Source organism: Microcaecilia unicolor, chromosome 2 (genome assembly GCF_901765095.1).
Source record: "Microcaecilia unicolor chromosome 2, aMicUni1.1, whole genome shotgun sequence".
In the NCBI taxonomy this organism is placed as follows: domain Eukaryota; kingdom Metazoa; phylum Chordata; class Amphibia; order Gymnophiona; family Siphonopidae; genus Microcaecilia; species Microcaecilia unicolor.
Window position 1 is genome coordinate 536,174,518 of NC_044032.1, and position 24,916 is coordinate 536,199,433.

Here is a 24,916-nt window from a genome sequence, read left to right on the forward strand (position 1 = left end):
CGCTATCATTTTAGTCGCCCTTCGCTGCACCTTTTCCAATTCTACTATATCTTTCTTGAGATGCGGCGACCAGAATTGAACACAATACTCAAGGTGCGGTCGCACCATGGAGCGATACAACGGCATTATAACATCCTCACACCTGTTTTCCATACCTTTCCTAATAATACCCAACATTCTATTCGCTTTCTTAGCCGCAGCAGCACACTGAGCAGAAGGTTTCAGTGTGTTATCGACGACGACACCCAGATCCCTTTCTTGGTCCGTAACTCCTAATGTGGAACCTTGCATGACGTAGCTATAATTCGGGTTCTTTTTTCCCACATGCATCACCTTGCACTTGCTCACATTAAACATCATCTGCCATGTAGCCTCCCAGTCTCGTAAGGTCCTCTTGTAATTTTTCACAATCCTGTCGTGATTTAACGACTTTGAATAACTTTGTGTCATCAGCAAATTTAATTACCTTGCTAGTTACTCCCATCTCTAAATCATTTATAAATATATTAAAAAGCAGCGGTCCTAGCACGGACCCCTGAGGAACCCCACTAACTACCCTTCTCCATTGTGAATACTGCCCATTTAACCCCACTCTCTGTTTCCTATCCTTCAACCAGTTTTTAATCCACAATAGGACATTTCCTCCTATCCCATGACCCTCCAATTTCCTCTGTAGCCTGTCAGTCTCTGCAGCTAAGATTTTATATAAATGGTTCCCAACAAAAAACAGAAACATTATCTTTAGTTATTTTCATGGCTAGTTTTATATTTGTATACATATCAATGTTTGCATATTTTTAAAAACATATTAATGTAGTAAATGACGGCAGATAAAGACCTGTATAGTCCATGTATAAATGAGTTTGATTTGTCCTTGCCATTCTCAGGGCACAGACCATAGAAGCCTGCCCAGCACTCTTTTACTAAAAGTTCTGAAGCTAATGTTGAAGCCCCTTAAAATTTACACTGAAACCCATCCATATCTATTCATTCACGATCAGGGCGTAAACCGTAGAAGTCTGCCCAGCACTGGTTTTGCTTCCCAATTACTGGCGTCGCCACCCAATCTCCACTAAGATTCCATGGATCCATTCCTTCTAAACAGGATTCCTTTGTGTTTATCCCATGCATGTTTGAATTCCATTACTGTTTTCATCTCCACTACCTCCTGCAGGAGGGCATTCCATGTATCCAACACCCTCTCTATGAAAAGCTACTTTCTTACATTACTCCTGAGTCTGCCCCCCTTCAACCTCAATTCATGTCCTCTTGTTGTATCGCCTTCCCGTCTCCAGAAAAGGTTTGTTTGCAGATTAATACCTTTCAAATATTTGAACATCTGTATCATGTCACCCCTGTTTCTCCTTTCCTCCAAGGTATACATTTTCAGGTCAGCAAGTCTCTCGTACGGTTTGCAACGCAAATCCCATACCATTTTTGTAGCTTTTCTTTGTACCGCTTCTAGTCTTTTTACATCTTCAACAAGATACGGCCTCCAAAACTGAACACAGTACTCCAAGTGGAGCCTCACCAATGACTTGTAGAGGGGCATCAACACCTCCTTTGTTCTGCTGGTTATGCCCCTCTCTATGCAGCCTAGCATCCTTCTGGCCACAACCGTCGCCTTGTCACATTGTTTCTTCACCTTTAGATTCTCAGACACCAACACCCAAGGTTTCTCTCCTGAGTCGAGCTTACTAATCTCTCCCCTCCTATCCGGTATCTCTCTTTTGGGTTTCTGCACCCCAAGTGCCTCACTCTACACTGTTTATCATTTTAGGACATGAACGAATGAAACTATCAGTCTTACAAGTTATTGGAAACGATATAAGTATGTTCTCTTGAGAAAGCCATCAAAGCGAAACACATGTTGTGTCGAGAACGGAGAATGAGAACTATAAGACATGACGAAGACTTTACCAAGAAATTGAAGTCATAGAGGTTTTAAGTAGTCACGTATACACGATACTGTGGCAGTCTACTGCAGCGTATTCAGCAGAAGATTCAAGCACAGCAAATATCATCAGCCTGAAGCTAAGTACTATTGTTATATCAGGCATTAGCTACACAAAATGAATATAGGAGTGAGGGAGGGCTGAAGTGCAATGATGGAATAAGAACAAATATATTGTGCAGAAGACTAGCCATAGCACAATGATTTTTCACTGAGCACTCATATATAGTCATTATATCTATTGTAATAAAGGGTTTATAGAAGTATAGACATGTTTAAATACACATGAAAGAATGAACAGAGCATCACAGAGAAAAACAAAAAAAAATGTACCTATCTCATTAAAAATGGTTTCTATAGTTTAGATGATTAAATTTAAACTGCCAGACCTTTGACCATTCTATCATTTGGAGATCCTTTCTCATTGTTTCTACTCCCTCCATTCTATTGGCTATCTTCGTGTCATCTGCAAAAAGGCAAACCTTTTCTTCCAACCCTTCAGCAATATCTCCCACAAATATATACAGTTCATAGCAATACTGAGTTTTTGCAATAAAATCATTTTTGTGGACATAAATTCTTGTACCAGTGCTGAAAAGCTGTGCTTTGCTATTAAGTAAACTAATACAGTTGGGGTTCTTTCTGTTGTGCCTGGTTAATAAATGGTCCTGTTCCTTAGAATCTTTCTGGATTACCTGGGAATAGCCTCTATTTGTTTTGTAGTGCTCCTTGAGTCTATTGAAACCTTTTTCTGTCTATAGTGTAACACTTCATCTTTCCTTGGCTGGGCTTCTGCATAAACAAATACCTCCCAGGATGCTCTAGCAATACCTGTTTGTTCTACCCTGTTCAAACAGCTTTGTTTTCACTGTTCACTTAACTAAGGTTCTTGAACACTGCATACAGGCTTGATTTTCAAGCGAGCTAAAATAAGTTAAGCATTGATAAAACTGTGCAAGTACCCAAAATGAATATTTGAGATGTACCCAAGGACCAAAACTTGTGGCAGATCTGGGGACCCTGAAGGTTTTTTCTGAAGCAAGGCTGCCAAATTTAGTACCAGTCCTGCATGTTAAATAGGGAATCCTACTAGGTTTCTACATTGTCAGCACTTTTTTTTAAATGTTCAGCAAAAGTCACAGATTTAAATAGTCAAATGAGGCCTTAATAGAAAACATTCTGCTAAAGAAATATGAAAATTGGTGACGTTTGCTAGTTCAGTAGCATTTATTTTATTTTTTTCCGGAAAAGAATTTTGAAGTGTGTCTTTGTTAAATCAGAACATGGGTGTATTGTTACCAGTTGTCTGTCACCTGTTTCATTTTAGAAGTTTTCATTGAATTCAGCAGTGAAAATGTTTGTGTGCATGAACCTTTTCCATAAATTTTTCCTAGGTTTAATTTCTAGATGCTGGGGATGAAGTGGTGACTAGTTACAATAAGTGTTCTTGCTATGTTTGAGATGCCTCATGTTGTCTTTGTTGTGGTGATAGAGATAACTATTCTCAGAAGCCTTTAAGCTGACAAGTGCAGGTAATAAATAGCAGACTCTGTGAAGACTCTGAAATCTAATAAACAGGAGTGTATTTCTTACTTGAACGTAAGTATGGACAGATTCTAGTTTCTTTTCTCTCAGTATAGCAATGTGCGCCTATTGTTGTAAAAGCTAAATTTGCTTTACTATACATGTTCTGATGTGGGGTTTATGGTCCTGTCTTCTGAATTCTATTTTAGGATTTGTTTGTATGTGAACAGGAAGTGGAGCCACTTCCCAACACTCTCAAGTCGCATGGATCTATGGGAGATCTTTCCAAGGACCCTGAGTGTTCTGCCTCTGAAGAGGACGCCCATGTATCTCAGCAAGGGTTTAGGCGGCGTGCAAACACACTGAGTCATTTTCCTGTGGAACACCAGGAGCCTGTGGAGTCAGTTGAGGAATCTGTATCCACGCCTCAAAGAAAACTAATGAGATATCATTCAGTAGGCACAGAGACACCACACAAAGAGAGGTAAGCAGAATGTTCATTTAGCATGACACATGCCTCATTGAGTTTTTTAAATTACTGTATGACTTGTATAATTTGTATGGTATAGGATTTACTGTTTCTAGCCTGATTCATATTGGTCTATATATGAATAGATAGGCTTATATAGGGTCATTTGCCAGCATGTGAATAGAGGTGAATGCGGCCCAGGGAGTCCTGGCAAAGTATGTAGTACTGAATGGTCTTCATACCTACCACATGCAGATATTCATACCTGAGTCCATAGGCATAGTTTGTCTGCTTAGTTTGGAGGGGCAAAAGGTAGGGAGGTCATACTGGTAGTGGGGGAAGACAGGCCAATACAGTATCAGCATCCAGACCCATTTTTTCGAGCTAAGGGTGGTAATGTGCCAACCCTGTGCCCCTCTTCTCCCGCATGCTCTTATGCCTCTGTCTACTGGATGCATTGGCTCTATCACAATATTGCAACTTAATAAGCTAAAGGTAAATCTGTCCAACAGAATCCCCTTTATGGGTTCACATGCTATCCAGCCACAGATATAGATAGCAGAACCATCAGCTCCTGAGCCCCAAACTCCATGGAAGATATCTGCTTTAATATTGGTTGTTGCAACAGACATTAATTTTTATTTGGTAAATATCACACTTGCAAAGTTGCTTACCCTTTTTTTAAAGTTGTGATGCTGAAGATTAAATTCTTGGTATTTCACCATTTTAGGGTAAAATTGAAAATATTTGTATTTTCTTGTGCTTATGATTTTGAATAAAGTGATGTGGTACCAGTGTTAGTCCACTTTTAAACTTAGTAAATAGAAATAAAAACAAAACAGAACTAACAATAAATTTTTTTGGTTAGCTTTCAAAGGTAACTGCCCCCTCCCCCCTTTGTCTGATCAGAAATGAACAAATGTTGACAAATAGCAGAATTTATAAGTGAAACACAAAAGCCTTCCAGTGTCTCACAGGAAAAGGGTGGGATGGATTAGGTGAAAAGCAGAGAGCTGGGTGGGTGAGAGACAGGGAGAGATGGATAGTTGATGAGAGTAACAAAGCATTATAATTTTATGGTTTATAATGGGATAGAAAATCCAGATCTTAGTGGGTGTCAAAATATTTCATCATTTTAACTTCAAAGGTCTTACGTTCCTGGATTGTCACAGAGATGACATCCTATGACATCCTGGTTGGCATTGTGATGTCTATGTAAATTGATTCTTGTCTTTAGCTTCAGGCTTGATTCTCCAGTATAGCACCCTTTGCACTTTTTGCAATTCCAGATAAGAAGATACCTTTTTTTATTGGACTAACTAATTCAAGAGCCCTTTTAATAAGCTACAGTAAAAGGGGCTCTGCTCTAGTGGTGGCTGTTTTTGCCATGCACCGAGGCCCTTTATACCGCAATGGGTAACAAGGCTGAAAAAAGAAATGGCCATGTGGTAGGATTGTACTTACTGTGTGGCCATGCAGGGTGGAGCACTTGACGCCACCCGTTGAGGTGGTGGTAAGGACTCCCGCACTAACTGCTGCGGTAAAAAATAGGGTAATATTTTCTCTAGTGCCGAAAATGCTGCGCGTTGGGGGTGGCACGTCTGCTGGTGCCCGCATTGGGCTGGCAGTAGTTCCGGATTGCCTCAGCTTAGTAAAAGAGCCCCTCAATGCAAAAAGTGTGAAGAAGGGTGCTGCTATATTGGAGAAACAAGCCAGATGCTAAAGATAAGAATCGGTTTACATAGACATAATATTAAATATTAAACATCACAATGCCAGCCAGGTTGTCACCTCTGTGGGACAGCACTTTACAAAACCAGAGCACTGCATCAATGATCTTATGGTAAGAATGCTAAAAGGAAATTTTAAGACAATCCAGGAAGGTAAGACCTTTGAAGTCAAAATGATGAAATATTTTGATACCCACCAGACAGGACTTAACAAAGATCTGGGTTTTCTAGTTCACTATAAACCATAAAATTATATTGCTTTATCACCTATCCATCTCTCCCTCTCACTCCTCAGCTCTCTTTCTCATCTAACCCACCCCACCCTCTTCCTGTGAGACTGTCATTGGAATAAGTACATAAGTATTGCCACTTATAAACTGTGATATCTGTCAACATTTTCTCATTTCTGATCTGAAGAAGGGTTACCTTGGAAAGCTAATCCAAAAATATATTGTTAGTCCAATAACAAAGATATCATCTTATTTTATTTTCTATGAATAAGTTTTAGAATTTTCTTTTTAGGCTTGATTTTATACTGTATGTTAATATTTTAATTGTCATGGTTTTTATGTCTTGTTTTATTAAGTATTTGTGGTTTTTGCAACCTGAGAACTATATGTATTCCATTATGGACTTAAATCTACAGAATATTTCTTGTCTTGTGCCGCTCTAAACCAGCTGCAATGTTTATTGCATTGAAAACGCTATCATAGATTACTTCCCAGAGGTGTCTGCATGGTTGTCCTAAAATATGCTGGAATGCTGTTGGGATTGTTCAGTGCATTTATTTTTCCACCCTCAGACACATTACTCAAGCAGTACTAAGAAATAGCAATTATGCCCAATGCATTAAAATAAAATAAGATTTACAAAGAGATTCGTATAACTTAATACTGTAAAGTCAGCAATTTTAAAAAGGATCTAGAAACTGTGCTTAAGGCAATCATCCATGCAAAAGAAAAGTAGAAGAAAAAGGATCTGAATGAAGAAAATAAGAAGCAGCGTAAGCACTGCCATGTTTAGATACAAAGCATTGATAAAGAAGGCTTAAAAAAAAAAAGCAATATGAAGAAAAACTTGCCGCAGAGACAAAAACATTTTCAGGTACATCAAAAGCAGAAAGCCTGCGAGGGAACCCGTGGGACCATTAGATCATAAAGCAGCAAAAGGAACACTCAGGGAGGACAAGGCCATAGCTGAGAGATTGAATGAATTGTTTGCTTCGGTCTTCGCGGAAATAGATGTAAGAGATCTATCTGTATTGGAAATTGTTTTCAAGGGTGACAGTGCGGAGGAACTGAAAGAAATCTCTGTGAACCTGTATGATGTACTGAGCCAAAGTGACAAGTTAAAGGGTGATAAATCACCCGGACTGGATGGTATACTGAAAGAACTCAAACATGACATTGCTGATCTGCTGTTACTGGTCTGTAACCTGTCATTAAAATTATTCGTAGTACCTGAAGATTGGGACCGACATATTTATAAATGATCTGGGAATCAGAATGTCAATTGAGGTGATTAAATTTGCAGATATCACAAAACTATTCAAAGTTTTCAAAACATGTACGGATTGTGAAAAATTGCAGGAAAAATATGCGTCCTATTGATCCATCCGACTGCTGAGTCTTTGGTACTGTGTATCTGACATCTGAAACAGTGGGGCTTAGTTTGAGATGGCAGGACTGTGGGCTCGGGCATTTAATCTGTAGGACTTTGCGTTTCAGCAATGGGCTGCAGTTCTTGCTACCAAGCCACTAGAAATAGAGGTGGCGAGAGAGGCGCTTTCCATTCCCACATTATCCTTGCAGCTGGCTGAATTGGAGGACCCGATTAATGCTATTTCTGCCTCTCTTCAAGTAATACAATCTGATGTAAAGGCACTTCGGGGAGACTTTGCAGATCTGGGAGCGGGTTTGTGGGGGAGATAGCTGAACTTGGTAAACGTATTATGGATGCGAAAACTAGCTTGGAGGAGCATGCAATGGCAATTTCTGGAATTGGTAAACAGTTTGCAAAGCATAAGCATACTAATTGCTATCTCCTTGATTAAAATTGAAGATCTCGAGAATCTGAGTCGTCGTTCCAACTTATGCTTTCGGGGAGCTCCGGAAGGCCCTGAATTTATGGACTGTGAAAACATATCTCTACTCTGTTTGGGATCTGAAGCAGTTGCTCCATCCACTATTGTGCTTGATAGAGCTCATCGGGCGTCAGGAAACCCAAGGCAAAATCGGTCTAAGGATATTATTGCTTGTTTCAATGACTTTAAGGTGAAAGAAGCCCTGTTGGCTAAAGCTCAGGTCAATACAACATTTGAATGGGATACCTATAAAATTGATATTTATCAAGACTTCTCAACCAAAAGGGCAGAATTGAGACACCTGACTCTCAATACCTGCGTGAAGAGGGTATCCGATATAAGTGGTAGCACTCGTTCGCTTTGTTTTTTTTTTTTTTTTAAGGATGGCAAGTTGCACCAGGTCTGCTTCCTTGAGGATGCACAGGCATTCCTTCCTCGGGCAGTGGAGGATCTGTCTTCCTCATCTTCTGTGTTGCCTGGGAGTTGGAGAAGTTGTGCGCCCGAAGTGGCAAAGAGTTTCTCATGAGGCTGCCTACAGCGATAGCGCTCTCTGTGTTATCTGTTTATAAAAGAAAGTTGGGGATTTGGGGAGGGAGGGAAGGGTCTTGCTGGGGACACAGTGGTGTTATCTGTTTCTTTTTCTTCTGTCATTAGCCCTTTTTATTTTCCTGACCAGATCTGGATGTTTTACCTTTGGGATTTTGCTTTGTATATCTAGCATCCCTGTTACTGATATTATGCGCTTTGTGATATGTTTTAGTTATCTATAATCTTACTTGTCTTACCCTTAATGTAAGAGGACTGACTACCCCAGTTAAGAGATGACATGTTTAAGGAATTAATTTGATTAAAGGCGGACATTGCCTTCATCCAAGAGACTCATTTGAAGCTTGCTGATCAGTGTTTTGTAACTCATAAGAAATACCCAAATATTTTTTTTTTTGCTTCTAATTGCTCGCAGCATAACACTAGAGGGGTTTTAATAGCCCTCCTGGCAAATAAAGAAGGTCTTCCTGGATAAGGAAGGCCGCTATTTGTTGGTTATACTATCGCTTGTAAATACTGTCTATACTTTAGTGTGCATATATGCGCCCATCGAAGGACAGGCTGCTTTCTTGGATGGTCTGGGCCATGTCTTGCTATGATATGGGGATAGACATTTTCTCCTGGGGGAGGGGAGACTTTAATATTACTGTTGATCCTGACTTGGATAATAGCGCTACAGGGATATGTTATGCACATAAAGAAAGAGCACATTTTAAACAATTCATGGCTCTGTGGGGGGTTTTTTTTTATTTATGGCAACAGACTCGTCAAAATAAAAGGGATTCTACTTATTTTTTTCCCTTCATAAATCTTACGCCAGTATTGATATATGGCTTGGTGATTCTGATTTCTAAAGGTAATCAATAGAAATAAAACATGAAAAAGAAAATAAGATGATACCTTTTTTATTGGACATAACTTAGTACATTTCTTGATTAGTTTTCAAAGGTTGCCCGTCGTCAGATCGGAAATAAGCAAATCTTGGTAGATGACAGTATATATAAGTGAGACATCAAAGCATTTCAGAGACAATCTAACAGGGTGGGGATGGAGATATGCATGAGTGAGACAGGGGGATATGCATGGAGACAGGAGAGTGACAAACAAAGCAGTACAATTTACAATTTTATGGCTTATAATGGGCTAGAAAGCCCAGATGTCTGTGAAGTCCTGTCTGGTGGGTGTCAAAATATTTAATCATTCTGACTTCAAAGGTCTTACGTTCCTGTATTGTTTTAAAGTTACCTTTCAGGATTCTTACTATGAAATCACTAGTACAGTGTTCTGTTTAGTGTTGCCCCACAGGCGTGGCATCCTGGCTGGCTATGGCGTTTTTTATGTGATGTCTATAAGTTAAATCTTGTTTTTAGCATCTGGCTTGTTTCTCCAATATAGCATCCTTGGTCACATTTTTTACACTGGATGATGTATACCACATTGGAAGATGAGCATGTGAAGGATTCCTTTATTTTGAATGTTTTTCCTTTGTGAATGACTGTGGGGTCCTGTGAGATGTTTTGGCATAGTTTGCAGCTGGATATATTGCAAGGATGTGTGCCATTCTCTTCTTTTTGAGTCTGTGTTGGGAGCTTACTTCTTATTAGCTTGTGTTTTAAGTTGGGTGGCTGTCTGAAAGCTAGCATTGGTGGGGATGGGAATTTCAGACAGCCACCCAACTTAAAACACAAGCTAGAGGGGATGTTGAGCACAAAATTATGCTTTTTGCTGATCATTTTGCTGACTTAACTGAGCCTGAGGATTCGTTCGCACAGGTCTCTTAGGTGTTAGTTCTATATGGAGAGGTATCTGTCTTCAAAGTCAGTATGACCAAGTCAGAGATTTTGAATATCAATTGGATGCCCATAGGATCACCCGCCTGAAACAGTTTTGCATCCAATGGGCTCACAAGCATACTTAGAAGTATGCATAATGGCAAAATTAGATGGGTTATATCAGGCTAACTTTCCTGCTGAGCTTGATGAGTTAATGGCTGAATTAGACCATTGGGAAGATTTTACCATCTCTTGGCTGGGATGAATCCAGGCAGTGAAGATGTTACCTAAATTTCTTTATCTGTTTATGGTGCTCCCTTTGCCCATTCCTCAATGCTTTTTTCACTGCTTGAATCAAAAACATTTTGCCTGTATTTAGAAGAAGCATCCCCCTAGAGTATGTAGAGGCATGCTATATCAACCAAAACTTAAGTGGAGGTATGGGAGTACCCAATTTTGAGCTATATTTTAAAGTGGCACAGTTATGCATTTTAGCTGATTGAATGAAGAGTAGTATAAAAGAATGGAACCTATAGGAACAGCAGTGGATTGGTTCCACCCCTCTATGGGTGGTCCCCTGGCTCCTAAAGAAGGACCACCTTGATGTAGCCCAGGAGACTCTGCTTGGGCTTAATTTTCCCTTACTTACTTGGTATTGGGTGAGAGGGCAGTTTCTTCCGGATAAGCAGTATCGCCTATCTACAGGTGTGTGCAGTATGCTTCCTCTTTTGGCCCAGGGCTTCGAGATCTGGTGTATACACGATGGGCTTGCAGTGTCTTGCATACCCTGGGACAGATTTGGGATGAGGAGGAATTTGTTTATTTTACAGACCTTCGAGAAGACTATGGATTAATCTTGTGAGATAGGTTTCCAGTATTGGTAAATTAGTGATTATATTCAATGTATAACTAAATGGGAACAAGATTTGAGTAAATCATACACTGGGGAGCAATGGGAAAAGACCTTTCAATATTTGTTTAAAGTAGCTATTACTAGTAATTTGGTAGTAAATGGCTTTATGATATTCTATCGCTGGTACTATACTCCAGTAAGAATTCATAAGATGTGTCTGACGACTTCGACTACTTGTTGGAGAAATTGTGGAGGTACCTTTTTTCATTTTTGGTGGACCTGCCCTCTAGTAAAAGGTTATTGGACTTCTGTATTGGACACTTTGCATGCTACCTTGGGTGGCATTTACCACTAAATGCGGAACATTGCTTCATTATAAACCAGCGACAATCAAGATTCAACATCACAGGCTGCCAATAATGCTTTTTACAGCTAGTAAATTGGCCATTGCACAGGGATGGAAGCAAACTGTCTTACCACCTGCATCTCGGGTTTTGCAGAAGATGGATTTTATCTTCCAAATGTTTAAGCTGACAGCTCTGTGACATGGATGATTGACTAAATTTTTGAGATGTGGCAAATTTATGAAACTTGGAGAGGTTTGCCTCGGTAGCTTTCTTCCTAGGAACTTATTTCTCTATAGCATATTTTTAGTCATTCCCTATAGCACTTAAATACCACTATTGTCATGGGGTGGGGTTTATTCTGATTATTGTTATATTTACTTTCATGTTTTCTTTTTGCATTATAATAATAAAATATATTTTAAAAAAAAAGAGGATGTAAAATAAGACCAAGAATATTATAATGCCTCTGTATCGCTCCATGGTGCGACCTCACCTTGAGTATTGGTCACCATATCTCAAAAAAATATAGCAGAATTAGAAGAGATTCAAAGTGCGACCAAAATGATAAATTGGATGTAACTCCTCCCATATGAGGAAAGGCTAAAGTGGTTAGACCTATTCAGGGCTAGATGCACTAAAGTCCTCGGAAGAGCCGTTCCCTTACCGATTCCATAGCGAATCGGTAGAGAACGGCCATGCATCGAGGAAATGGAATGCAAATGAGCTGCTCGTTGTAGCTCACTTGCATTCTCTATTCCCTTGGAAACCAGTCGGCCGGTCGAGCATGCGCAGAGCAGCCAAGCGACTTCTACTTTTTTAATGCGTAGAATACATCTGGTCGGGGCTTTTAAACAATGTCTATAATCCATATCTGATGCAAGTTCTTATCCTTTGCACCTGCTTCTTTTAATTTTTACTGTTTTCATCATTTTATCATAGTTTCCCTTTTGAAAGTTTAAAAGCTATAAAAGTAGATTTTCGTACAGAGCCTGATCGAAACCAGGATCTTTGGTTTTGACCGACTCCAAATCTGTGACTGAAATTGCCTACTTGGTTTCAGCCAAAACCAATGCTAAAAACAAAAATGACCACCCCTCAATGATCCCCTCTTCCAAAACACACCCACCCCTATGAAACAGCCCCCTCCTGGGCCTACTATATCGTTGGTGGCTAGTGGGGGCAGGAGCAATACCCACTCACTCCTGCCCACTGCCAGCTCCTTCTCAAAATGGTTTCTGGGACTTCCAACAGTCATCTTGTGACTTCCGCTGGAGGTTGCATCTGCCGTTTTGAGATTGGAACTGGCATGTGCAGGAGCAACTGAAGATCACTTCTGCCCGTGCCATTTCAAATCTTAAAATGGCTGCTGTGACTTCCAGTAGCAGACTCACAAGATGACATTTTGAGCAGGGAGCTGGTAGTCGGCAGGAGTGAGTGGGTATACAGTAGGCCCAGGAGGGGACTGTCATGTCTGGAGGGGTGGTTTTCAGAGGCAGGAAGCTCCGGGAGGTGGGGCTTTTGTCAGGGAAGGGAGTGAGGGCTACACAGCACAGTTCTAGTTCCAACTGAAAATTCAAAACTGTACATGGATTTTGGGCCAGTTTTGGCACTGAATCTGAAATTCAGTGATTCGTATTGTGCTTCTAATGATTTAAGTTCATTTGATCATATTGTGATCATTATTGCCAAGTAGTCCCAACATCATTAACTCAAAGAATTTTTATTATAGTTCTTTGAAATTATAATTAAACACATGAATATAGGTAAACTGAGTTGACAGGTTATTTTAGAAGCATCAACTTTACATGTATGCATCCCCAGGATGCAGAAATTTAAGGGATTTAAAGGAGGCATTACAGGGGCGTGGTTTGTGTGTGTCGTGAGATATCGAGAAAGATAGGAAGGAATATCTGAGGCATGAATTTTGTGAACCAACACAAGGATTTTAAAAGTGATACACTGAGTAACGGCCAGCCAGTGTTCTTTGCGCAAAAGAGGGGTAGAATTTTCCAGTTAACAACCTTATAGCTGTATTCTGTATTAATTGAAGATGTTTGAATTCTGAGAGTTTAGAACCATGAAGATGGATGTTACAGTAATCTAAATTGATAATGACCAATACATGAATGAATATCCAAAGTGCTTTTTTAGTGAAGGTGTCATACTGAAAAAAATCATTTTGAGTTTGAAAAAAAGACCGTTGAACTGTATTAGAGATGCTTCTGAAAGTGAGATTGGTGTCAAAAGTGACTCCCAAAATATATTGTTTGTTTTGTGTTTTTTTTTTTTTTTTTTTTTTTTTTGGCGTTTCACTGGCTCTTTTTTTTTTTTTTTTTAATTTTTATTAACCTGAAGGTTGAAAAGTACAATCTCATTTGTCATAACAATAATGCAAAAATACAATGTACTATGGGTATTCAGAAATTAAACATGACTGTAAGCTTTTAGGAAAAGCAGATAACTAAGTGCCCAAATACCCCCTCTACCCACCCCTCCCCTCCACTCCCCTCCCTTTGCAACCTAAGCTATAATAGAGATAATAATCAAACAGTAATCATGAAATCAAGTCCAGATATTCCTCACTTATTCTTCAAAACCCTACTCTCACTACATTTACTACAGCTTATAATATTTTCTTTAAAGACTTTTGATTGTAATTGTAATTATTTACTATGTAAGCCGCATTGAGCCTGCAGTGTGTGGGAAAGTGCTGGGTACAAATGTAATAAATAATAATATTGCTGTAATAAAGACCACCACTTCAAAAATGTTTTTCCTGTAGGCCATGATACTCTCCATCATAACCACTAATCAACTTCTTATTCCAGGACCCAAAGGACAGAAGTACCAGACTTCCATTCTCTTGCAATAGTACATTTTGCTGCCAGTAAACAAGTTGCAGTAACCTTATGCTGATGTGGTGGGTGGTCCTCAAGACCCATAAATGCCAAGCAGAGTTCAGGCAAGAAGTCCTTATGTGTCCCCACTATAGTTTTTATAATATCCAAAACTTTCTCCCAAAAGGAGCATGACCATCACATATCTACGTACGAACACTTAGCATCACACCCTCTCTAGCAATTCTCTGATATGCCCTGATTAAATCTGTGGAGTCTCTCTGGAGTCATGTACCACCTCATAAGCACTTTCAAGTTGTTTTCCCTCACTTGGGTGGAAATGTTTTGTCTTGGATTCCATCTAGTTTCTTTCCATTGAGGAAGTTCAAAAGACTGTTTGGAAGTCCGCTTCCCATTGAAGCATATAAAGGAGTCTAACAGACCCGTAATCACTAATAACCTTATAAAAAGCTGAGATCAAGCCCTTTGTTGTAAAGCACTGTACCCTTAAAGATTCCAAACCACTCAAGTCTTTAGCTTTGCCCTTTAAATGGTGAGCCTGTAAGGCAGTGTCTGCATTGTAAGTAAAAGAAACAAATTATGATTTACTGAAGCCAAATTTCTGGAGGGTTTCAAATAATTTCACCTGTTTCCCGTGCAATAGTTAGGAGACATGGAAGAGATCCAATGCTTTCCAATGCCATGCTAGGATATCACGCTTGGGCACTCTTACTTTAAATAGTGCAGTTAGAGGGGCTAGATTATTATGTCCCTCCAGCGAGCTCCTTAAAGAACTCCATAACTGCATAATATTATTAACAGAAGGATTAATACTTAAAATCTGATTTTATCATTCAGTAGAATCTCACAAAAGATCCTGCAAGCAAACATTGATGGTATAATATTGTTCTATCTGAATAGATGGTTTTTGGTTTGGTGACTTCCCTTCAGTTCTAAACATGCCTCAGTTGGACAGCTAAATAACTGTGTAGATCAGGTATTTCAAGGGCCCCCCATTTCTTTATGTTTAAACAATACAGCTTTAGCTATTCTTTTTTTTCTTGTTACATTTGTACCCTGCGCTTTCCCACTCATGGCAGGCTCAATGCGGCTTACATGGGGCAGTGGAGGGTTAAGTGACTTGCCCAGAGTCACAATGAGCTGCCTGTGCCTGAAGTGGGAATTGAACTCAGTTCCTCAGTTCCCCAGGACCAAAGTCCACCACCCTAACCACTAGGCCACTCCTCCACTCCTAAGTCTTCTCTCCCTGGCTATGAAACCATGGATCATTTTCTGCCAGAGGGTAAGTGTTTTCTCATTGATAGGTACTGGAAGGTCCTGGAACAGATACATTAACCGAGGTCACAGATTTCATTTTTGTAATAACTGGCCTCCCCCTCAATAAAAAGGTTTATAAATGAAATCGTAAATTGACATACGATCATTGGAAATCTTGCCTCCCAGGTGTTTCAGGTGTGATTGAACCCATTTGAGAGGAAAATTTTCCTTAGTTTTTTCCAACTCTGCCCCTATATTATTAATATTGAGTGCCTCAGTCTTGTCCAGGTTAGCTTTGAACCTGGAAACTGACCTGTAAAGTTTCATTTCTTGCAGAATAACATGTAGGGATAGGTGTGGCTGATAAAATAACATTCTGTAAACAATGAAATTTGGGTTTGCATGCAATCACCAACTGCAATACCCTCCTATATCTATGGCCTTCCTAATCCTCTGAGCAAAGGGCTTTATCTCCAGAGCAAACAAAATAGGTGATAAGGGCAGCCTTGATGGATTCCCCAGCCCAACTTAAAGCTGTTAGTGTGGATACCATTGATTTTAATATAGGTGTCTGGATTTGCTAATAGGGAACTAACCAAGAATATGACTCCCAAAACGTTTAAAACAGATTCAAAGTGAACTGGAGACCCTCCAGTAGAGACAGAGAGAACAAGACTATGGCAAGTGGAGTGGGGGAGAGAGTGTCTGAGTTTTTTTTTTTTCTGGATCTTTGTCTCTACCACATCCCACCCACGTGTAAACAGGAAATTACTTCAGAGGGGCGGGATGCAGCAGAGGCAAGGATCTGGGTCAGCCCAACCCAGGCAGCGTGTTACCTCTACTGCTAAAGAATTCAGGTTTCCTGAACTGCGGAAGGGGAGGCAGGAGCTTTAGGAGGACGAGAGAAAGGTATTGGATCTGTGGCAGGAGAGGAGGAAGAGATGTGCGCTGTATTTCAGAATTTTTTTCTTTTTTAAAGCTATGCTTTGTGTGCCAGCCCTTCGACACACCTCCCTGGTGCTCACAACACACTAGTTTGTCGCGACACATCAGTTGAGAATTGCTGTTCTAAGCCCATATGATCAGTAAGTTTGTTTTTAAAATGGTAGAAGTTATCTGACAATGACTGCAGGCTCACCAATCTGTAGCTACTTGGATCGTCTATAGGGCTCTTTTTCAAAATCGCTGTTCCAAACAGCACTGTAAAATTAGCGCTGGAATAGTGTGGGGAAATAACACCCCTATGATCAGAGCTAATAGCATGCAAATGTAGGTGCGCTATTAGCTCTGATCATTGGGTACTTCTGCAGGAGGGAAGATTGTTCCTGGGCATGCGCCTAATGCACAATCCTCCCACAGAAGTTGTTTGATGGGTCCGGACTGACCAAAAAAAAAAAAAGTTCAGACCTGTCAAGCATTAACAATGCAAGAGGCTGGGCCTGCAGACCCCTGAACTCCCCCCCCCCCCCCAGAGAGGCTCTGATGTGGGTCTTGCGCCCCCTCCTTGTGGTCTAATGCCCCCTGAACCCCCCTGTACCTTGAAATGATAAGGAGGGAGTAGCCCTCCATCATCCTTCCAGCACCACCTCCAAAGTGGCAGCGCCCTGCCCAGTGCATCTTGAGGGAGAAACTCCTATATATGGGAGGAAAGCCCTGCCCAGCGAGGGCATCACAATTTTGGAGGCGGTGCTCGAAGGAGGACCAGTTTGGGAACCATTGCTCAAGGCACATAATAAATGTTCTCAAGAAGCAATTTGTCTGCAAAGGGATATTGCAAGACATCTGCAGAGGGACTAAGTAATGTGAAATGAGAAAATCCAAAAATCTAAGATTTCTTGCCCTCAAAAGTTTTTCCGTTTTTCTCTAATTAAGCGTGTAACAAACTGTTATTTTTAAAATTTGAAACTGCATCAGCTTGCAGTGTTGTAATAGAAGAATCTATTTTATGTGCCCAGTTCTCAGATTTAGTCAATGTAGTCTTATTCAGTCACTTGAATAGTAATATCTTGTGAGAACTGGCATAACTTAGATACTCTATTTTGAAGAGAAGATCCAATTCGATTAACAACATGACAAATATGCAACTTGAAAAATTTCTGCAGGATATGATTGTTTACAATATTCTTCCCTTTACATTTTTCGTTACAAATGAGGTGTGTATAGGAGTTTATTATGGTTTTTTGGTACTGGAGTGTGATTGAGGGTTATCCCTTGATCATAGACTTTGTTTATGATTTACTCCTCTTTCTCCTCCTAAAGTGTACTAGATAGTCGCATAACTTTAATCTTTAAATTAGTCACCTTACTTTCTAACTCTTCTTACTCTCTTACCTACCTATATGTTTCATCTTTGCTTTACCCATCACTATCAATTAAAATGTTCTGTTACGTATTGTGTTGACATTGTAAGTAATATACTATGCCATACTTTGTATTGTTATTTTAGTATTTTTACTGCTGTGACTGCCTGTTGGCTCGTGTTTGATCTATTCTTACTGTACACTGCCTTGAGTGAATTCCTTCAAAAAGGTGGTAAATCCTAAGAAATAAATAAAATAATTGCTTTGGCATGAAATTTTTCTTAAAAATACCATATCTGTTTTCTTGTACACGTTATTTTGAACTGTAGTCAACAAATTGTTGTAAAAAAAAAAAAACTCTCAAAACTGAGGTGCAGTAGTCTAAGCTGAGAAAGTGACAGCTGGAGGTCTCAAATTGACTCGGCTTCAAAAAAGATGTGATGCAGAGCTATATCTGTCATTCTGTAAAAAGCATTTCTATAAATAGACTCTTGTGATATAAACATTTACATCTATATCTCATAGATGTCCATCTTGCTGGTATAAACAGTGCTGCTGGCATGCACTGATAAACCTGTAAGGTTGCCAGTTCATTTTTCAATGCTGAACCTCTTAGAGAAAGAAAACATTCCCAAAATGAAGGGTAGAAAACGATGTTGCTCATCTCTAATAGACACCAGGATTGATAACCTACACAAGTGGATGATGGCATCTGATGGAACAGCTCTCCCAGAGTTTATAACTCTAATGTAATGTTCAGAGTATATGTAGGTCCTTCTGTACACAGGTGGCTTTTCAGGTCCTTATTTTTTTTTTCGCATGGATGTGAATCAAAGCTCTCCCATAGTTTCTCATTTTTTGTTGTTGTTATTGACACTGTTGCCAAAATATGGGATTTCATCCATGCCCGAAATGTGGCAGGATATTCCAGTATTTTGACACACATACAAAATGTCTCTTGTACCTCGGTTCTGATCACAACTGGAAAATTTTTTAAAAAGCACTTAGGCAGTCTGCACCTGATACTGGCTATCCAAGACCCATTGGGCCCCTTTTACAAAGCGTCAGTAAGCCCAATGCGGGCTTACTGCTTGCTAAAAAGGAACTACTGCTGGGTTACCTCAGCAGCCTGGCGGTAGTTCCCACCCCCAGTGCACTGTCATATCCGGTGTGTACCCAGCAGTTATTGGGCAGTGCCGCATTCTTCCCAGTTACCGCTGGGTTAGCGTGGGAGCCCAAGGGCTCCCCCCCCCCCCCCCCCCCAAAAAAAAAATGGCTGTGCTGCAAGTTCTTTAGTTGACGCACAGCCATTTCCTGCAGAAAAGAAAGACCTACCTTTTTTACCCGGCTGTGGTAAAAGGGGGCCTCGGCACGTCAAAAACATGCACAGGGCCCCTTTTGCCGTAGCTTAGTAAAAGGGCCTATTATTTCTTCTAAAAAATCATTCTTGCTAAACAAAAATTAGATTTTTGGTGTTTTCCTCTTTATCATGCCCCATTTCAAAGTCCTTTTCCCAGGCAAGTGACACTGGAGAGGTATCTCCTTCAAGCTGTACTCTGTTTTGCTCTTTCCCAAGTCTTCAAGTTAATTAAAAATTTGATATACTGCCCAATCATGGGACTTTCTAGGTTGTTTACAGTATTTAATTTTAAAAGAAGTTGAAAGGAACTCCATAAACAGATAGGATAGAGACAAGAACTAATAACATAGAAAGAGGCATGCACCTAGAGCAGATCTTCCCAACTTCAGCCCGGAATCCAGGAATCAATAAAGAACACAGAGGAAATTCTCCAGCTCTAATTGGATAAGTTAAGATTCAGAGGCATCCTGAAATAGGAAAGGTTTTCATTTATTCTTTAATATTTGTGCTGAATGTTCTTCACAAAGGGTAGTGCTATGGTGTTCTAAAGGGAAGGCCTGAAAATCCTAGCCCGAGGTTGTCGTGGCAGTGGAAGCTATCGCCTCCTCTTCTGGGACTGGTGCAGTCATATGTGATTGCAACCATACTGCTCAAGTCCTAGGGTTTGCTCAAAGCTACTGCTTTTAAAATTTTTGAAGAAAGATTTTGTTACATAACATAGAAACATGATGGCAGATAAGGGCCAAATGGCCCATCCAGACTGCCCATCCTCATTAACCGGTAACTTCTCATTTCCCTAAGAGATCCCACGTACCTGTCCCACGCTTTCTTAAAATCAGACGTGCATCAGGAGGCCATTCCATATGTCCACTACCCTTTCTGTGAAAGAGTATTTTCTTGACTGCTTCTGAGCCTGTTTCCTCTTAACTTCATCCTGTGCCCTCTCATGCCAGAGTTTTCCTTCATTTGAAAAAGGCTCACCTTCTGTATATTAATGCCACAGAAGTATTTAAACGTCTCTGTCATATCCCCTTTCTCCCACCTTCCAGAGTATACATATTGAGTTCTATAAGCCTGTCCCTATTTGCTGTTTGACAGAGACCACAGATCAGTTTTATAGCCACCCTCTGGACCGACTCCATCCTGTTTATATCTTTTTGTAGAATTACACACACTATTCTAAATGGGGCCTCACCAGAGACTTATACGAGGGAATTATAACCTCTTTTTTTTCCTGCTGGTCATCCCTATGCAACCGAGCACCCTTCTGGCTTTGACCAAACAACCAAAGATCTGTAGAATGTGTTAGCTGTGAAACTAATCTCCAATGCTGTATTAAAACACCTTACGACATCTCGGCTTTCCAACAAAACCCTGCCTCCTAGACCTGTTGACTACTTTAGAGAAAAGGTGGGGGAGAGGGCAGGATGGCTAGTACACAACTTTTTACCAAGAAATCAAATATTGGGAATTCAGCAGTTTTAAGATAGTATGAGCAGTGCACAAGGGTGTCCAAGTTTTTTCCAACAGTGGGCCACCTGATCATAAATCCATATATGTGTAAGCCGTATGAATATTGAGTTGCTATCTCTCACTCCTTGGGAGATATGCCTTGCTCATGTAGAGCCACAGTATCAGTGTGCCGATCCTGATCACTGCTTTCCAGAGGCGTTCCTAGGGGGGGCTGACACCCGGGGCGGATCGCCGATGCACCCCGCCCCCAGGGTGCAGTGTCCTTCCCCCCCGGACGCAGTGCGACCCCCCCCCACGAAAGAACCCCCCCTGGGTGCACGCCACTTGGGGGGGGTGCTGCGCGCGCCTGTCCTCCATTCGTTCCATGCTTCTTCTCTGCCCCGGAACAGGAAGTAACCTGTTCCGGGGCAGAGAAGAAGCATGGAACAAACGGAGGACAGGCGCGCGCGGCACCCCCCAGCGGCGTGCACCCGAGGGTGGACCGCACCTACCGCCCCCCCTAGAAACGCCGCTGCTGCTTTCAGAAGAGTTGTCCAACTTCAGCCCTTGCGCAATGAGGTTTTCAGGATTTCCGCAATGAGTATGAATGACATCTGTTTTGCTTGGAAACAGATCTCATGTGTATTCATTGCGGAAATCCTGAAAATCTGACTTGCGGCCGAGGTTGGACACCTGTGTGCACTAAGAAGATATCTGAGTTCATGTTTTGCGTACTCCCCCACCCCCCCCCCCCCCCCCCCCACACACACACACACACACACACACACACTCTCCCCCATCCCTTTTCTCTGTACCTACAAATATACCTGCTCTGAAATCTATACACATACTTTTAGCCACTGAAGGGCTGATGTACAAAGCTTACCGAGTTTTCAATGTTTGCTTTAGACATGTTATAGGCACTTTTCAGTCTGGAAAATGTATACAAATAACTGCTTAGCTACCTGGACAAATTTTTGAAAATTGTCTCATGTCGCCTATACCATTTCAGAAGTATCAAATAAAAACAAATATTTTATGCTACTTTTGTTCATTTGCAAAGCAGTAATACTTTTACATCTTTCTAGATTTATATCCTGGGCACACTGTTGGAAAAATCTCACTCGTTGAGGATGTAAATCTCACACTAGGGTGATTCACACTTGGTGTCCGATATTTTAGCCTGTTATGGCATTATTTATACTCCTAAAAATGAGTGGATCTCATATGAAATTGTGACTTCATATTCACCAAATAGTGCTTTAATGCTTTCAGGTTCATGTGTGCTAGCTAATTAGATAAAACTTTCCTAAAGATTTCAAGTGGCTTGCACTCCAAGATCAGGCAGGGCACATTTAGCCCATGGGCTGCATATCAGACATCCCTGCCCAAGCATTCATAAATATTCAAAGACTGCTTTTTAAAGAGAGAATCTGAGAGATTTTTTAATCTTTTGGTTTTCTCCTGCTGTTCTTGCTTTCTTTTCATTCCTTTCCCTTTTGCTTTTCCTTCTTTGCATTATTTTTTCTTACCCCCCCCCCCCCCCACCCCCCTCTGTTGTCCTCCCTCACTCCCTGGAATGTTTCTGTTTAGCTTGACCCTACCTACAAGTGAGTCTAAGAGCTGCTCCACTCAGCCAGCGACTTCCCCTCCTCCAGCTCGTCTTAAAACATCAGCCTCCTCTCCAAATTTTTTAAAAAAGTTAAAGCCTAATTCAAGCGGAGAACAAAGTGGGCATGTTTTGCAAAAGAGGTGAGAGCAGATGCAAGGTTTGTTTTTGTTTTATTTTTTTAATAGTGTTGCATATTTCTAGTTCTGTGCATGTCATGAAACGGAAACTAAAATGTTCTTGTTATGGTATGCAAGAGAAGATTCTGCTTTGTTCCAGAATAAGATGTTCCTTGGAAGAAGCTTTTGTAGCTAGTGACAGATATTTAGTTGAAAGCTATAGTATTCTTTTTTTTGTGTCCTGTAAAATATGCAGGCTTTTCACTTGTTAACAACATAAGAGAGACCTGATGGAAGTTAAATTGGCTTGTGTAACCATTGTGAACTAGAAGTTAGTTGTAATGCCATGCCTTCTCTTATGGGATCCAAAGATTGTGAGATGCATGGATCCAAAATCTCCTGAAGCTATCTTAATAAATAAATATTTCACGGGGGCTATAATTTATGAACAGGCCAAAATTTTTAGTTTAGAGCAGTCCTCATAAATATTTTTTTCTCTATTTTTAAATTTGTTTTTCTCTCGTTCTTTAGAATTCCACAGTGGCATGACGTTGGCTTTTGTGTCCTGAAGCGTTCTCTATGTGTACTTTGCTTTGCATGTTGACTTGATTTACCTTCTGATTCTAAACTTTACTCTCAGCATGTCCTACCGCAGTGCTCTACGCAAGAAACTTCATTCCTCCTCTTCTGTGCCAAACTTTCTTAAATTTCTGGCTCCTGTAGCTGAAAATAACTCTGACCTCAAGAAAAGGTAGGCTTCCATACCTGCTTACTTTAAAGTTGTTTTCACTAGTGTGCTTAGTAATTTCTGTGTATCTTAGTTTTAAAGTTGCTGTGCCAACATGGCTGCAGAAAATCAGTTTCTGTAACCATATGGTTGGAGGGGGTGGGATTTTTTGTTGGAATTCAGTCAGATTTTTGCCAGTAGCAAATAAAACAACTGAGCTCATTAGCATGTTTTTTTTTTAATGAAGTAATAAGTGTTCTCATGTGTATCTGCATTACAGTATCCTCTCTAAACACACAGGGTGCAGTGTATAAATTGCAGGGAACTTATTTAGTTGACCACTTAAGAATCTTACGTTCACAGGTATGCTTTTACACTTTCAGTGGTTTACTAGGTAGCCCTACCTTTATTTTTAAACGGTTGTCACCATTTCTAATTGTAGTGCTTTTGAGTCTAAAGACAGCCCGGGAAGTGTTGCTTGTGACAGCCCTGTAAGGACCCGGAGACATTCGTGGAGGCAGCAGATATTCCTGAGAGTGGCTACTCCACAGAAAGGATGCGACTCTTCCATCAGATACGAAGGTAAGAGGTCTCGTTATTCAATCATAGGGAGAACAATTCTATGATCTCTACACCCGCATTTATGCACCCCTTGCCCACATAACTGTCTAGAATGCTAACACATGTGCATCTGTCATGTGTCACAAGTAGGGCGACTACTTAACATACTCTGTATTTGCAAGGCGGTGGGGGGGGGGGGGGGCATATCAAAGGTGGGATATAGGATGGGATCTCAGTTTTGCATGTAACTTAGAGATACCATCAGTTATGCATGTCCCTACCACATTTAGGTGCCCGCCTTCACACCAGGTCTGTGGCTGGTATAATTGAAAGTGCATAAATGTTGGCACGCAATGCTGGATTATACTAGAACTACAACGGAACCTGGGCACCAGGTTCTGTTATAGAATAGTTCCTACTGCATATCCTCAGGAGGCCGAAATGAAGGCATCCAGTAATAAAACTACCACCCTCCCCCCCTCCCCCAACAATGTTCAGAAATTTGCATTGCTGTTAAAGTAGTGTTTTTGCCCCCATATAAGAGAGGGCAAGGCATGTTTACTAGCAGCTTACTGGTCAGAGAAGCAGGTTGCAAACTGGGGTAGCCAGGGTTCAAGAACATCTTCTCCCATTGACACACTTTTCAGCTTATTATCGACAGAGAAAGACGCCCATATTTCGACCCAAATCGGGAGATGGGCGTCTTTCTCCCGTGGGCGCCCAAATCGGTATAATCGAAAGCCGATTTTGGGCGTCTTCAACTGCAATATGTCGCGGAAACGGCCAAAGTTGACGGGGGCATGTCGGAGGCGTGGTGAAGGCGGGACTGGAGCGTATTTATCAGCCGAGGAGAGATGGGCGTTCTCGGCCGATAATCGAAAAAAAGAAAGGCGTTTTTAGCGCGAATTTGGGTCACTTTTTTTGGACCCTTTTTTTTCACAAATAAGTCCCAAAAAAGTGCCCTAAATGACCAGATGACGACCGGAGGGAATCGGGGATGACCACCCTTGACTCCCCCAGTGGTCACTAACCCCATCCCACCCCAAAAAAAACAACTTTAAAAACTTTTTTTTCCAGCCTGTATGCCAGCCTCAAATGTCATACCCAGCTCCATCACAGCAGTATGCAGGTCCCTGGAGCAGTTGTTAGTGGGTGCAGTGGACTTCAGCCAGGTGGACCCAGGCCCATCCCCCCCCTACCTGTCACACTTGTGGTGGTAATGGGAGCGCTCCAAACCGCCCCTAAAACCCACTGTACCCACATCTAGGTGCCCCCCTTCAGCCATAAGTGCTATGGTAATGGTGTAGAGTTGTGGGGAGTGGGTTTTGGGGGGGGGGGGGATTTGGGGGGCTCAGCACCCAAGGGAAGGGAGCTATGGACTTCAAAGGTAGTTAA

General features: G+C 41.0%; 1 protein-coding gene across 1 annotated transcript in view; it reads left to right on the forward strand.

Moving 5' to 3' along the window:
* The window catches only part of TBC1D1 (TBC1 domain family member 1), a 447,417-nt gene that overhangs the window by 217,364 nt on the left and 205,137 nt on the right, over window positions 1-24,916 (forward strand). The window contains 2 exon segments of the mRNA XM_030191287.1: window positions 3,688-3,962; window positions 23,403-23,542. Of these exon segments, the coding sequence (XP_030047147.1) occupies window positions 3,688-3,962; window positions 23,403-23,542 (415 nt within the window).